This window comes from Chroicocephalus ridibundus, chromosome 13, assembly GCF_963924245.1.
Source record: "Chroicocephalus ridibundus chromosome 13, bChrRid1.1, whole genome shotgun sequence".
Taxonomy (NCBI): domain Eukaryota; kingdom Metazoa; phylum Chordata; class Aves; order Charadriiformes; family Laridae; genus Chroicocephalus; species Chroicocephalus ridibundus.
In genome coordinates this window covers 9008267-9024149 of record NC_086296.1, presented here as the reverse complement: position 1 = coordinate 9024149, position 15883 = coordinate 9008267, and the positions used below count along the sequence as shown (strand labels likewise).

General features: G+C 45.4%; 1 protein-coding gene across 8 annotated transcripts in view; it reads right to left on the bottom strand.

Moving 5' to 3' along the window:
- The window catches only part of ULK1 (unc-51 like autophagy activating kinase 1), an 83857-nt gene that overhangs the window by 43635 nt on the left and 24339 nt on the right, over nucleotides 1-15883 (bottom strand). For all 8 annotated transcript variants that reach the window (XM_063350705.1, XM_063350698.1, XM_063350700.1 and 5 more), the window contains exons 7-10: nucleotides 14767-14940; nucleotides 12947-13020; nucleotides 10110-10211; nucleotides 2114-2172 (exon numbers count right to left, since the gene is read on the bottom strand). In XM_063350705.1, the coding sequence (XP_063206775.1) occupies nucleotides 2114-2172; nucleotides 10110-10211; nucleotides 12947-13020; nucleotides 14767-14940 (409 nt within the window). The remainder of the gene's footprint in view (nucleotides 1-2113; nucleotides 2173-10109; nucleotides 10212-12946; nucleotides 13021-14766; nucleotides 14941-15883) is intronic.

The window sequence follows — 15883 nt, the reverse complement described above, 5'->3', positions numbered from 1 at the left end:
GTCAAGTAGTAGACTTCAGATGTCACAACACAGACTGAAGACAGTGCAGATTAACAGCCTGTTTGCCTCCTCTTATCTCTCGCGTCTAAAACATCGAGCTTTGCTACACTACAGTATTATTTTCCAAGGCCATCTTTTTAAATATAAGCAACAGAACTGCCTCCTTCCCCCCGTGATCTAGAATATACTTTGCCATGCAAATCTGCGCAGTGAAATGTTAGTTGTTTAGATCAGCGCTATTAAAATCATGAGGCCTTTGGGCTTGCTCCTGCTGACATGGGCTCCCCACCTCAGAATGGCATTTCACCTGCCAGCAAGAGCAGCAGCCCGGCAGGCAGAGACCGCTGGGGAGCACTGCAGGAGATTTTCTTCCCCACCCCATTCCCAAGCCAAAACACAGCACTTTCCGTGGCGATGCCCGGGAGGTGGGTGCCAGCCTGCCGAGCCCCAAGGAGAATGAAACCAAATCCTGGCACTGCCGCAGTCTGAGGAGGAGGTCTCTGGAGCGGTTTTGTCTTTCATCCTGCGTTGGCAGGGCTGGCGGAGGCAGTTTATTCATGTTTACTCAGGAAATAGCACAGATTTCGGCTCACGTTAAAGAGACAAACCGACTTTGGAAAGCAGGGAGCCGGCATTTACACAAAGGCTGCTTCGGATCAGACTTCTACAGTGAAAAAAACCCAGTGGGCTTGGATCTAAATTTTGGAGGAATCTGGTAGTTTAAAAGCAGAGATGAGTGAAAATGGTAAATGCAGAGTGTGTACCAAGGACTCCCAACAAAGGAGAAGGGCTAATCCCTACAAGAAAAGACACGCTCTCCTCTTACAGCCGAGTTTCGTTTCTCCCCTCGCCTGCCTCCTACTGCACACACCACAAGCCAAAGCAGCAGCAGGGCAGCGTGATCAACACAAGGAAGCTTATTAATTGTAGGGATTAATTTCTCTCTCAGTAAGAGGGACTACCTCAAAGGCGAGCAGCCATGTTTTAGGCTGTGTAGGGGAAACAGAAGCTCTATGTTCTGCTCACACAGACTATTTGGCTCCTACTATGTGGCAGTGGTTTTGGTCTGAATTGTTCTGTTTGGGTGAACCCTCTGGTTCAATCCAAAGGAGCGTGCAGATGCCCCAAATTTAATCCTGGCAGAAATTTGCCCCTTCTCCCCAAATCAAAAGAGGAAGTACTTGAAGGGAAATTAAATGCCTAGCGTAAGTCATTGATAAGAGCTCTAGCTTCTTGACAGTTCCTTCTCCTATCTCTTGGAGCTGTCTAAACCACTAAGGGTGGGGGGAAAAAAAAAATCCACACACAGCAACTCAATGAACTTCCTGCGTATGTGGCTGCATTAGCAGCTCTGCCAAATGGAAAATAACTTTCTGGTTAAAAAATACCTTCCAATTTTTTTAATGTATATACTTGGAACTTCAGTCCTGTCTCTATACCAGGCTGAGGTTTTAGAGCAGGCATGAGGTTCTGCTTTAAGAGCTCAGAGATCAAAAGAAAAGACCACAGCAACAAAACTAAAATACACTGACAAATCACAGTGCTGAGCGGCAGCTAGATGCTTCACTAGGTAACATACACCCCCGGGGGGACGAAAGTAGTTATCTTCCCTTTGGTAACTGCAGTAGTGTCCATTTCCAACGAGGTTATAATATTTCCTGCTATTAGCAGGATGGACACAAGCAGTTGCTGTCCTGACACGTGAGAAATGGGAATGTGATCTGCAGTCAGGTATGGCAGGTTACAGGAGAGACTGCAGTTTGGCTGCTCGCATGATTCCAGAATTGCCATGACTTCTCCCTAAGGCTCCCAGCCTCAGGGAAGCCGTATGTGGGACAGGACCCCTAGCTGGCTCAGAATCATTAATGATCCTGAATTTTTGCAATGTAGGAGAGAAGTAGTATCTACGGAAAGAGAGAAGACCAACCCCGGCGATCCGCTGCTGTCTGACTTTCTCTTGGCCACATCGCTGCCGGTTTAAGGAATGGGGGAAGGCAGGTGGCCAAATATTTTATAGTCACCTCCCTGAGTGACAAGCCAGGAGCATGTGAGGACAGGTGTAAATACAGAGTAAACAAGCGCATACAAATGGCAGCACTGGAAAAATGCTTACTTCGGCATCAGCATCTTGTTTTTCTCATAGAAGAGACGAAGATCCTGTGGGCTGCTGGCCTGTAGAGGAGAAAGAAAACCAGTACATGAAGCAGTGGACAATGAAGGAAAGGGATTAGCATTTCTATTTCACAGTTACTCTGAAGAGCAGAGAGGCACTTTTCAACTACTGAACCAGCACGGACAATGAGAACCTGCAGCTTGCTTGAGACTGAAAAGCCAGCACTGTGACAGAGTGAAAATACAGTATTTCAGCCCGCTGCCTTTTTGTCCCTGACCTGGTTCTGTCCTGCTCCTTCCAAGGACTGGGCTTCATTGCAGTGGGCTCTGATGCTCAGGTCTGAGCTGGCCTAATAGCCTCACTCAGGAGGCTAAATAATTGCAGACATGAGGAGTCCCAAATGATGCATGGCAGCTCCCGCTGAGAACATGGATTAGTGCTGCAGGGCATTTAGAAAAGGGGCAGGGAGCCTGTTGATGGGCAAGGGATCTGTGAGGAGACCAGGAACATGGGGAAACAACAGCTGAATTAGGATTTGCTACTTTAATTCCAAGAAGCCAGAAGGGCTCAAGCCACAGCTCCTATTTGTGCAGTAATATACACAACTGCTGGGGATGTTGATGACAAGATCCCAAATTCTGAGAGATGAGATTAAAAAACAAAAAAAAAAAAAAAAAGAGGACTAGGCACATAGGCACAACAAGAGGTTTACGGCTGAGGTTAATAGAAGCGCAGACACATAAAAATCTCCTAACGTCATTTCTCAATTTGTTTTTATGCAATGAATAATACAGGCCAGTAAATTAACCCTAGTGTCTCAAGCTTTTCTGCTCAGGCAAAGTCTCTTTATTAAAGGCAGAGAAGGCTGGCTGGCATGACACTGACATGAAGGCACATACAAACAGGGAAGGAAGATGAGAGAGGTTCATCTGCAATCAATTATTGGTGCAGCAGAGTGTGTAGGAAAGTGTGAATGAGGAGGCAACAGGCAGCTCTCCTGATGTTCAGGGCAGGCTCAAAAAACCCTCGAGCCTTCCACCTACTTCCATTTCTAAATTAGAAGCATTTAAGGTCAATTAAGATGCTTAAAACGGCAAATCAGACAAGCCAATCTGCAGATGGCCATCAAAATACCACTAACACAGCATGGCTGGAAAAGCAGACACATAAGATGCTGTTTCAACATCACCTACTCCCTCTGGCTGAAGATGAAAATTAAGGATAACTGTGACAGCTCAGTACAAAACCTCAAAAGAAACCAAAGGGAGAGTCTCAAAAGCTGCTAATATCAATGGACTTGTATAATACTGACCAGGACAGTATCTTGCATAGTCTTAGCAACCCAAACTTTGCAGCTCTCCTATTAATTTGTACCAATAAGAGCTACTGCATTCCTAAAAGAAGGAAAGAAGAAAGATTTCCTGGGTCTCCTTTCTGCAATAGTGTATCCTTTGCTGTTCACAGACACAGCAGGGACCCAAACAGGAGGTGCAAAACCACTTTCTTCACAAACAATTAAAATGAATGTTATTCAGCAAAGCACTTTGTTACGTGGATGCCAAACTGCATCAAAATTTCCAATCGCTGCCACTCAATTTGTTTCAGCAAAACTCCATTTTACACCCTTCTCCGTGCAGATTTTGCCCTGCAATTAGATTCTTAATATTTGGCAAACTTGAAGGAGGCGAGAGTACACACTGCACCAAGTGGCTTGGCCCCAACGCTCCGCGCGATGAGAACTATGCCTGACAGACCTAACGCACACGGGGGAACAGAACTCCATGGCAGGGAAGCGCAGCGGTTGCTCACATCAGAGAGATACAATCCTTGGCTGTTTGCTCTGTTCATTTCCTGTCGCAACAACTCAATTGTTTCACAAACACAATGAAGCTCTGATCTATTTCAAACACTGTTTTGTCAGAAATTTTCCTGGCAATAAAGACAGAGCATATTAAAAGCAGCACACATGCAAAGCCTAGTTCATTAGAGAGGGTTTCTAAGCGCTAGCTCTGATAGAAACAAAATCCTCAATAAAGTTCCCCTCCTCCTTGTACAAATTAAAGAGATATGCCTGTAGGATGCTGTTTCTCCACATTCTGCTGTCCCAGTACAATCCCCACTTGTTCTGCATGGACAGCATCCAGGGTGCCAGGCTCCTGTCCCCCCAGACTACGCTTCCTCGCTAGGGCTGTCCCCAGGAGGCTGCAATTCGAGGCTGGGCTCTGATATAGGTAGCTGCCTGCTGGGGAATAGAGCCATTTTAGCGAGCACCCAGCACAGACGACTGTGGATCACCATTCATTTGGTAAAACCAACTGCATCTCCACGTAACTTCATTATTGATCGACTGGGTCACGCAGTTCTGATCCTAGTAGCAGGCTCCCAGGCTCGCAGTAACATGCCCACTGCTCTCCTGCTGTTAGCTTCCATTTCGAAAAGCACCGGTACCTTCGGCCGCTTTGCTCACCTCTTCTTTCAACAAATAGTGCTTCTCTGAGAACCATGGGAAAAAAATAAATGCAGAAGTGTTTGCAAGACACTAAAAATGCCATATGAATTCCTTCTTCTACAAAGCTAAGGATTTAATGTGAAATCTACCTTCCAGGTAGATATACCCTACCCAAGAAAAACACCAGAAAGCACATTTTAGGCACCTAACGACTAGACCATTCAAGGAGCGCAGAGCCAGATGATACCTGTAGGGCAGCATCCGTCTGTCAAACAGGGATGCAGAACGGACAGCTCAGTTTTCCCCAAGAACAGGAGACAGACCAGGAGGCCAATTCACACCCTTGTTCCCCCTCTCATGTTACTATGGAGCAGCTGCATTAGTGTATCTGGCTCTGTTCTTGTCTGTCCTTTCTATATATAAAGACAATCGGACAAATTCAGTCCTGCCACTCTGTTAACTTTGTCCCCAGCAGCAGTGGAAATATGTTGAGCCAACAAAGGCATCCAGCGTAACCCTGCCAAATCCCACTCGGAGCTGGCTGCCTGCGAGTGAATTGCACGCGAAAAGCACGCAGGGTGGTATTTCCAACAGCACTCAGCACTGGATTTGTTGTGCTTGGGCAAAGGCTGGATGCAAAAGCCCAGTGCTCAGCCAGAAGAGCTCCAGAGACACTCACACCCTCAGCGAACAGCACTGTCTAGTCAACACTTCACAGCAGGTGTACGGTATCTGCTCTTTTCTTTGAATCCTTTCCTTTGGGATTCCTGGGGATTTGGAGGTGCAGAAAGGGGATTCAGCTATGTTAGAAAGAAAAAAGAAATAAGTAGTGATGTTTCTAGCTTGTTAGTTCTAGGGAAAAGCTCGAAAATCTGCTGCAAATACCTCCTGCTCATGCAGTCTTTTACAGTTGATATTTTAAGACTCCCACAACTAAGTGGCTGGTATTCAAGGGATCCTGAAAGCACAACCACCATAAAAAAAACCCCAAAAACAACGACAAAAAAACCCCAAACAGTCCACAAACCTTTTTTTCTACTCCAAACAGATCAGAATCAGGCCCACAAACACTGGGCCAAAAGCCAACAGCTCACTGTCTACAGCAACAAGTCAATCACTGCACCCAACTTCAGCAGAGTAACCTACCCCCACCAGGAATACCTGTCCCCGTTGACACAGGACATCTCCAGATGCATGCAAGAGCAGCCTGCCTAACGAATAAACCAGGAGTTCAAATTCTGGGTATAAAATCCTCCCTTTCCTCATCTTCCTCAAGGCCCATTTCAGAGCATAGCAGTTGTTGTAAGTGATACATAATCCTAGTGCTTATGCAGGCAGAATTAACCCAGAAATAAAGCAGTGGACTTGGTACACCAGGCTTAGAAATTAATTTTTCCACCTAGCAGCTAGCTGGGATGAGAACATAGGCAGGCGGGTTAACTCCTTCAGAGCTGCCGGCCCAGGCAGCAAAACTCGCATTACTTCTCTTGCCACTGCCCTGCTCCCCAGCTCGCTCTCCCACTGACACAGCTCATCACATCCACAGAGCAGCTCAGAGAAGATTCACACGAAGGCTCAGACAGCAACCAAGTGTCGTGGTCCTTGGCAGGATCTGATGTTCAAATGGACGTGTGCCACCGCCAGAGACAGCTCTGACACAAAGAGCATGTGCTTGGCCATGCGCCTGCTTGCCACAAGCTGATCAGTTTTTAAAGTGGTCACAAACCAAACCAATCCCCCCCAACATCAAGGAAAAAAAAAAAAAAAAAAGAAAAGATCGAGGTAATTAATCATATTTAAAACATCATCTGACAAGGACCAGATTGTTTTTGGAAGGTATTTCAGACCTTGTGTAAATCTGTCTCCAGTTTTGCTTCTGGTTGTCACTTGCCTACACAGCCCACATCACCTTGTGGTGGGCACGGGGCCCCCGGCCTTTCAGCTCAGGTAAGGACAAGGGAAAATCATCGCACTCTTGAGGCTTTTCTGAGCACCATTGAGCAAGACCGGTAAACGCTCTGTTAAAGTCCTGTCCTCAGCAAGAGCAATGAAGAGATGCGAGCGCAGACCACTTATTAGGCAAGGCAAATTAACAATTCCACATTAATACAGTGCTCAGCAAATCTGTTTATAGAGATTATGAATCCCATTAATCTCATCCCTCTGACAGTCTCACTGTTTTGTTTATGGGCATGTTTAATACAAAAAGCTCCTTAAGACAGCTTCACCAGCCATCCTACCAACTGTCCACATCTGAGCATCAGCAGCTTCTTGTCTGCGTGCAGTGAAGCAGGGAAGGGACAGGAATGGCTCTGGGAAGTCGCCTTGGGTGACCCAGCTATAGTTAATTTTAATCTTGAGACAGCTAGAAATCACATTCACACACATACACACATCTCTGCCTTGATTTACAAGCACCTTCTGGATTGACAGCAGCCTCAGCCCTTTCACGCATTTGATCTTTTCTCCAACTAACCCAGCCCCCCAAAGCCCTATTTTATTTTTAGACAGCTCATTCCTCCTCACTGCAGATAACGCTGGAGTCCTTCTGGTTTGCATCCCCATGAAGGTGCCTAATTGGCTCACGCAGCGAACAGCCAGAGCGCCCAAACGCAGCACGTTTCATGCCACCGTGCTCCAGATTCCCATGGGAATCTGAGCTAGAGAGAGGTGAGGGGCTGGGAGGGAAGGCACACTGAGGATTTAGCCTGAAGAGGTTCACGTCAGAAATCCAGTTCCTGGCTGCCCTGTACAACTGGGTCTGCTGGTGGCACTATGTGGAATCAGCCTGTTATCTCCCCACCCATTTGTAGATGTCCCTCCCAAAAGCACTGTTCACAGTCTTCCCATCACCTCTGTCTACCACCCTCTCTCCTCCTAAAAGCCCCGTAAACAACAGCTTCTGCCTGCCCAGTGACCATCAGCAAATTCTTACGACACAGTCACGCCGACAAAGAAATAAAGCTGGTTAACCTTTAACTAGCTTTCCAACATCTGCCCGAGACAGGCTTCTTTCACCTGAAACTCACAGCTAGGAGAAGGTAATTTGTGACCACATGGTCAAAACAAATAGATGGTGCATACAGAACCATCTGGGCTGAGCTCTCCTCTCTCCCCGATCAAACAAATCCACAGCTGCTACTGCAGTAACACATGGGGCCTGGTATTTTGCTTCAAAATACAAACCCTGAAAGAGGAAAGGGTGTGGGGAAAAATTAAAATAGAGAAACAAATGACCCCTGTCCCCCACCCAACAGATGCTGGGGAAGAGAGAAGTCATCCCATCAGGGAAGTACAAGACAAGGATCAGGACCCGCTGGGCAGGGATGGAAGCGTCCCTTCCTTGCCCACCACAAGGCAGGGTATCACCGTGCCTCAGGCAGAGGGACACGGGCATATGGGACTGCTGTCACCTCTGTGTGAGCCTGAGGACACGTATAGGCAGAGAGCTGATGGTTTCCTGACCACCTGCCCTTTCAAAACCGTGTCTGGAGAGCTGAATGAAGCTGGCTACTATTCAGTTTTATTTTCCCTGAAATGTCTTCTCTACAAGAACAAATGTTTTCAGAGGAACATTTCTGTGACATACTTCAATGACCAATGATAAAAGCCACCTAATTATTTTCAAAGAAATCAGATCCTCCAAGGTTGTGTGTGAGCTACTAAGCTAAGAATGATAAAGTCACCATGTTAAATGATAACTAAATCATTTGAATGAGTACAGTATCAAGGTGCCTTTAGAGACTAAAAGGCACCAAGTTTCAAGACAGAACACGTGCAAGGCTCTCCTGTGCACGCAGAGTCAAAGCTTGCATTCTCCACCCCCACTTTTTTTTTTAATGCACAAATATATTTTTTTTTAATCCTAACAGTCATTTTCTCCTCTCCAACAAAGATACCAACACTGACAAGTGGATGCAGCCAGTAAAGAGAAGCCATTCAGGAGTTTCAGCATACTTTGTAGGGGTGTTTATAAAAAAAGGAACACGCAAAGGAAATGAAGTCTTGCTCTAAATACAGAGCAAGCTGGTGGACAGACTATGAAGCACCGGAATGGAAGATTCTTACAGCAGCAGGGAAAAAATTACCCTGAAGGAGAAGAGTGTTCTTGGCACTAGACAAAACCAAAACATACCACTAGTTTACTTCTGTATTTGCCCACTCTTTCCTGCAACACATTCAGAATTCACTTTCTCCTTCCCAATGATGTAACTGCATAAACATTCAAGGTCTTGCGTGAAATTCTAAAGAGCTGTGGAACTCAAGCTTAGAAAGTCCTGCAGTTCATAAAATTTGCCTTGTTACATGAGCATAGATTCCATCCCACCCCCAGCTGACTTTTGTTTTGTTTGCGTTGTTTGCTTTTGGTTTTTTGTTTTTGGGTTTGTTTTTTTTGTTAGGGAGTCAGGGTAAAGAGCTATCAGGATGCGAGAAGAGGGACACAGTTCACATGTGCCCTAACTGATCTAAGCAGCTGAAGAGCTGGCACCAGCTGACACATCAGTATGTAAATTTGAGGTTTGGTCTTTTCCCATGGGTTAGAGACAAGCTCTACAGACCTCACACATTAGAGAAGCAAAGAAGTGTCAGCAGCTCAAGCATGCCTCTGCTATGTTGCAAGACAGAAAGGAAAAAAACCTGACAGGTACAGTACTTTAAAACAGTGGTTGCAAGGGGGAGCCTGCAGATTTCATTCAGCACGAATGAAGAGTAATACACAGTGTGGCACACTGATGATTGGGAACAAGAAAAATGCACCGAGTCTAAATGAACTCCAGCTATATATAAGCTTAAAAATATGTGAAGTAATCCTGAAGCAATTTACATAAAGCTGTGATGAATTCTCCATAATTTGAACATTTAAAGTCAGATAATACCTTTCACAAAAGATATGCTCCAGCTCATCCAGAAGTTATGGCATAAATTACAGGGTGGAGTTTTACTGGACTGTGTTATATTTGGAGGGGTTTGGACTTGATGAACATAAACATTTCAGACTGGAAGGGATTGCTGTGAGACAGCAGATAAGATCTTTTTGATAAGATCCTACTTAACTGCTCTAAAAACAAAATCAAGTTAGCTTCAACACACCAGTTACAACGAAATCATCCTGAACATTAACTGGCAATCACAATCTTCCTTATTGTCCTTCCATACCCAACAGAATTATAATTATAAATTATACACTGAGTACAGTTGTAAATAGAAACTGATTTTTTAAAGTGTAGGCCTGGAAAAAAAAACAACACACTGTTTCAACTGATTCATGGTAATTTTCTGAAGAGATGACCCTTCCTGAGGATTTATATCCAGGAAATACATTTCATTGAGATACAGCCCAGAGAAGGAGACTCATATTCAGTAATAAGTCCAGCATTACAACATATAAAGCACCACATTGACAAGGTGTTGGGACAGCCAGACCTCTATGAGGCTGAATCTATGGGAGTTGGTATTATAGACGACAGAAGCCTTACAGTAAGTGGATTAAAAGGGAAGAAGAAAAAAGCAAGAGAGAGTCAGAAACATTAGATTTAAGCTACTCACCTGGAAAGGAGCCTTTCCTGTCAAACACTGATAAATGATGGTTCCTATACTCCAGAGGTCAGCTTTGGCATCGTAGTGTTGAGACATAATGACTTCTGGTGCCTTTTTGGGGAGAGAACAGAAGTAATTTTTATAAAAAAGATGTAGCTTTGGGGGCTTTTTTGGCAGCTGCAGGAAAGAAATAGAAGTCACTATTAGGCTTTAAAAACCCCTGAGCTAGATTCCCCAATAACCATGAAAGTTTTGCTCCCCAGAGGACTGTAACTACCTTGAAAGGGCCAATTCCCTGCCTAACCAGGGGAAGCAGAGACTTTCACTCAGTCAGACGAAAAAAATACCAGAAGCTGTTTCGCTATTTTGGGCAAACTCATTACTTTCCCTTTTCAGCGTACCATTTTCTGCTCAATCCACCTGTGCTCAGAAGCAGCCGCACTGCAGTCGCATGGACAGATCTAGTAAGAGGTAAGTGATCAAGAAAAGGCTCCCACTGCACAGGTAAGCTTGAGCCTCCATCCTGACCTGCATCACTTGGCGCTTTCCTTATTTAGCCTAAGATGGCAGCATATTAATTATGCTCCAGAGCCTGCTCCTGCCGCCACGGTCACAGTTTGGGTTCAAAGGCAGATCTGTGTTTCAGTCCAACAGCTTGAGCCTTGCTGTGCCTCAGACTCTGGTTTCTAATGTCATGCCATGCCCTTGGTTGCTCCCTCACAGGCTTGTTCCAGAAGCTGGAGACGGTGCAAGCCCACAAAGCCCTGTGGCTCAGGAGGCAGCGTGCCTTAGAAACGTCAGCAGAAGAGGGACAGGAGGGCAGGTTTGCTAATCCCACGCGTTTATAACAACGTATTTCATCGCAGTGCTGCCAGCATGGAACAGGATCAATTTTCTAGCTCTGTTAGGAGTAAAGGCCACATGTAACAGAAAAAAAATATGGCAGCAAACAAGTTGTGGACAGGAGCTCGGTCTGTCCCAAAGGGAAGCAGGCATGACACCAAACACAGCCAAGGAAGCAGGACAAGAACTGCACAAGGAGGTTTCAAGTCTCATGCGACATGGATCATATCAGGGTTCAGACAGAAAGCTCATTCTGGTGTGGGTAAAATGCCTTTCTTTTTTAAAAGGGCAAAATGAAAAGAACAGAGATAGGCTATGAGCTAAAGCAGGGAATAAGGGCCTGCCTGGCCAGCAGATGTTCCTGGGGCTACCGCAGAAGATCCACAATAGCAGTAGGGACAGACTTCAAATGCCACCCCAACTGAATCCTCCCTCCTCATCTTCCTTCAAATCCAGCAGTAAACAGAGGACAACATGAAACATTCTGAGATTCCTGGTAACGTCCAGAGTTGTTTAAAATAAAAAAATAAAATAGAAAAAGGTCATTGCTGGCTTCCTCCAGCCCTTTCAAAAAAATAAGCTGGGTGTTTTCATTTACTTTCACAAGACACTTTGAAAGAAAAAGTATCACTAAAAATAGACAATTCAGGAAACTCTCACAGGAGAAAAAAAATGACATCATCTTCACATATAGCATATTTCAAATAAACATCAGGCTTCAAAAAAAGGGAGCAAGAGGAAGTCTGTTTTGCTTGAGTTAGTACCGTGGAACAGACTACCAAACACGCTACCCCTGAGCGGCACAGAACAGTCCAACCCAACCCTGCCCAAAGAGTACAGACAAAAAAACCAAAAACTTAAGAGTGGATTAGACTGTGTTCAAAATCAGGTGCCTACTGCCCCCAGGGCACTTGTAAAAAATTAAACCTAAATTGATCCACATCATCTTTTTTAGTTTGAGCTCAGACACCCACATCCCCAAGAACTATTACATGCCGTCTTTGACATTTTTATTTCTGGCCTGGTTTTATCACTTTTAATTTTACTGACTTGATGTGACACCGAGATCCCGACTGCTACAAATAAGAGATCACCTCCTCACATCCTGGTCCCAGAGTGGAAAGTACAAGGGGAGTGAAAGAGATCCGTTCGGAGTTGTTTTTTTTTATTTTTGTAAACACATCTGTTTCACAAGCTAAGAAGTCATTCTGGAAGCAGCTTGTTTAGTGAAAGAATTAGTGGGGGAGGAGGGTTAGGAAGTGGGAATGCACAAAACATAAATTGCAAACAGAAGCAGGTGAGCTCCATTTACACCCATCTGCTGAGCTGTGCAGCACAGCATACTTAGGAGCAAGCCAGCCAGAAAAGCAAAATCTCTGCCTGCCTGGATAGGTCTCTAGGTCTGAAGGGATTGCGCAAGACCAAAGAGGTAAAAACAGTTGGAGATTTTACAAAACTGCAGTTAAAAAGGGACCTTGTTCCTGATGCTGTGGCCTTAGCAAAAATGACTGCAAAGCCTGAGGTGAGCGCAGGCTTGTGGAACCACACTGTCTCAAAAAGGGCCTGCTGGAGCAGTGATTTACTAAGGCTCCTCTCCAAGGAGGCAACACCTCAAATATAGCCAGATGTGTGAAATAACATCCCAGCACTCACTCTCTCTTGCTGTTAGCAGAGGAAACAGATTTAATTTCCCAATGCCTTCAGTGGAGAGGCCCTGGTCCCCTCCGGACAATGCAGTTTCTGGGAGGAGACAGCAATCAATACTCTGTTTTGTTCAGTTTTGTTCATCAACAGCTCACCCTAAAGTTACATGACAACACAGGCACCTGTTGTCCAACATTACCAGCAGCTAGAACTTTATGAAGTCTCCCTGTGTAATAGCTGGTTTCTGACAAGAAAATAAAATTTCACCTTTGGGGGAAAGGGTAGCGAAAAACAAAGTCTTGCTTCTGGGGGGCAAAGCAAGAACAATACAGAAAAACCTGTAGGCAAAACACACTTACCATGTACATTGGTGAACCACACAGTGTTGCTGCCATCATGTTATTCTGCAGGTATCGGGCAAACCCAAAGTCAGCTATAAAGAGAAACAGAGAGGTAGGTCAGGATCAAACACCAGTTCTAGAGACCCTGCACCCTCCCCAGTTGATTCCCCCTACTTTCCTTCCACTTTCCATGAATCTTCCCAGCAAGTGAAGAACCCCATCTTAAGACTTCAGTAGCTCTCTTCTCGAGCAGTAACATCCTTGTACTAGCTATTAATGCACACTACAGACACTAGAAAAGGATAGACCAAGCCACAAAACCAAGAAGTATTCAGAAGAACAAACTCCCGTCCATTTTTCAGAGATCAACAGTCACTTATTCCTGTACCCATCTCCTGCACTCCGAAATGTCAGCTGCTGGGAGCTGATAAAGCTCTCTTGACTTCAGTAAGAGCGTGCCAGTTCACGCTAGTTAGTTCATCTGCTGCTACCTCAACTTTTAATTTGGGGAACTGAAAGTTCCCCTCCATTGAAAAGGCTGCAGTGTAACAGACATCCAAGAGAAACCACTACTCACCACCACCCACATTTCTAGACCAGCCCTACTGAAAACAGTCTTGCTCTGTTCCTTTAGAAGAGTTTCAACAGTGCTAACTCCAGCAGGAAGACAGAAAGCTGAGCCATAGTTCACCTGATGGCTGGAAAAGCCAGGGAGAAGGAATACCAAGATGAATTCGCAGGTTACTCAGCATCTGATCATATGATACTTAGAGGTTCTCTCAAGGTTACCAGATATTTCAAGCAAGGAGATTGACACAGCTGTCTACACTGTCATGTGTCACTAACGACCTGGTACAGCTAGCTATTCCCTGGACCACGTACTTCTCAGGGAAGCAGGATGGAGGGGTTGCAGGGTACCTCACACACACAAGAGCAGCCATGCCCACAGCCCTCCTGCATCTGTGGCTCCCGGTCACTTCCACCTTCAGGTAACTCCGCACTTCACAAAAAACACTTCAGCCAAACGGGCAGCAACGTTTCAGACTTTTCCACTGGACCCCATTTCTCATCTGAATGAAAGCATTAACACTTTCTCCGCAGCACAGGGTCCATGTGAGGAACAGTTTTATCTAATTTGCGTCAGCTTCAGCTCGCTAACTGTAACATAATCCAAAGCCGTGGATATCACCCTCAGTGTGGAGGGTGGTGTCACCCAGTGCTCATTTCTAAGGGACCACAGGGAATACACGTGCTCTGTAACTGGATTACTGGAGCATCTGTCACAACTACTGGTCTATCTGTGCCACTTGCCTGATGTCCAAAAAGTTAATTTTTTTCTAATTGGGACTGTGGAAATGCCTGCTTTCAGCTGTGCCTGACTCCCACTGTGCTCTCTGAGGCCAGCCAGGAGAGCAGCTAGTTTCAGACCTTAAGACACCTACATTTACCTCAATGCTACTAAAAGCTGAAGACAAAAGTCACAATGGTTGCACATTTCTTGGTAAACTTGGAGATTACAAGCCAATTAGGGCAGGCTGGTATTTGTTTTTACCAAGGGAGGCACCATTCAGCTTGGAAGTGGAGCACGGCCTGCCCAATTTCTTTTGGGTTAGTCTGTGTCCTGGCAAAGCAGAAAGCTCTTGCTCCTACTGCTTGGTGCCAATTAATGGTTGTGTCTAGTAAAGAAACTAAGATGAAAAACATTAGGGCATTTTAAGAAGTGCAGCAATTCTTTCCTCGCCCTAGACAGTTCCCCAAAGGGGGACTGAGGCTTGCCATGTATCCGTCACCAAACTCTCCCGAGAGCGCTTACGGAGATGCTTGTAGCAGGGTCTTACCGATCTTTATGCGAATGTTGTTGGGATTTGATTTCCTGCCTCCTGCGTAGGAAAGGAGGATATTCTGTGGTTTCAGGTCCCGATGGATGATGCCTTTGCTGTGCAGCATTTTCATGGCACCTGCTATCTGCTGGAGAAAGAGCCTGATGGTGTCTTCGCTGAGTGTCCGCATAGCTAGGCAGAAAGAAAAAAAAAAAAAAAACCACAGATGAAAAAATTAGAATGCCAGTTCCCTGAAGAGCCCAGAGGGCAGATTGTCCACAGCAATTAGCCATAATTTGGCATTTTCACTTCCACATAGGGCGTTTTTTCTCCATACAGTATTTCTGGATGAATCCTACAGGCAACAAGGGAGAGCGTTTGTATTCCCAGTTTATTCTGTGGTCAGGGCCATTTTCATCACGGAGTCTCTCACGGTGAGCTCAGGCCAGTGGCAGGAGCTAAATCTGGGTTATCAACTGGGTCCAAAAAGTGACATTTGGAGAGGTTTAGGGCTTCCCTCAGCAAGAGCTGCCAGCCAGCTGTAGGCATGCACTAGGCAGGGCCTGTGGTCGCTACCTTTGAGCTATGGTCAATAAATTCAGAGCTTTATCACAAAGACCGTGTGTAAACCTGGAGCTAAGAGGAAAGGCGGTTAGAATTAGGCTGGAATCATTAAGGCTGGGCCTGGAAAGGGTTGGTAGTTTAAATTCAGAGTCAGTTATGGTACATGACCAGCAGGAATCTGTAACTTCGGGTCCAAGTCCAGACCTAACCCTTGTGCACTGACACCCATGAGACCAAACCATAACTCTAATTCCAAACCCAGTGTTAGGATGAACCACAGTCCAATACCCAACAACATACCCCTACCAAATGGCCCTGCAAACTGCCATCTGACATCCTCTGTCTTGCATCCATTGTCAGGGAAGAGCAGCAAGACCATCCCGGAACACTTTTATAAGCAATTCCCCCCCCCCCCCCCCAAAAAAAAATATTAGTAATCAAAATCTGCAAATATGGAAGCTCTGAACTGCACTCTCCCGAGATACGGGCTTCCCAAGAACAGTGGTGTGAAAATAAACATTGAAGGGATTAAAATAATGTTCAACTGGCTCTTCTAATCAGAATGATGCGA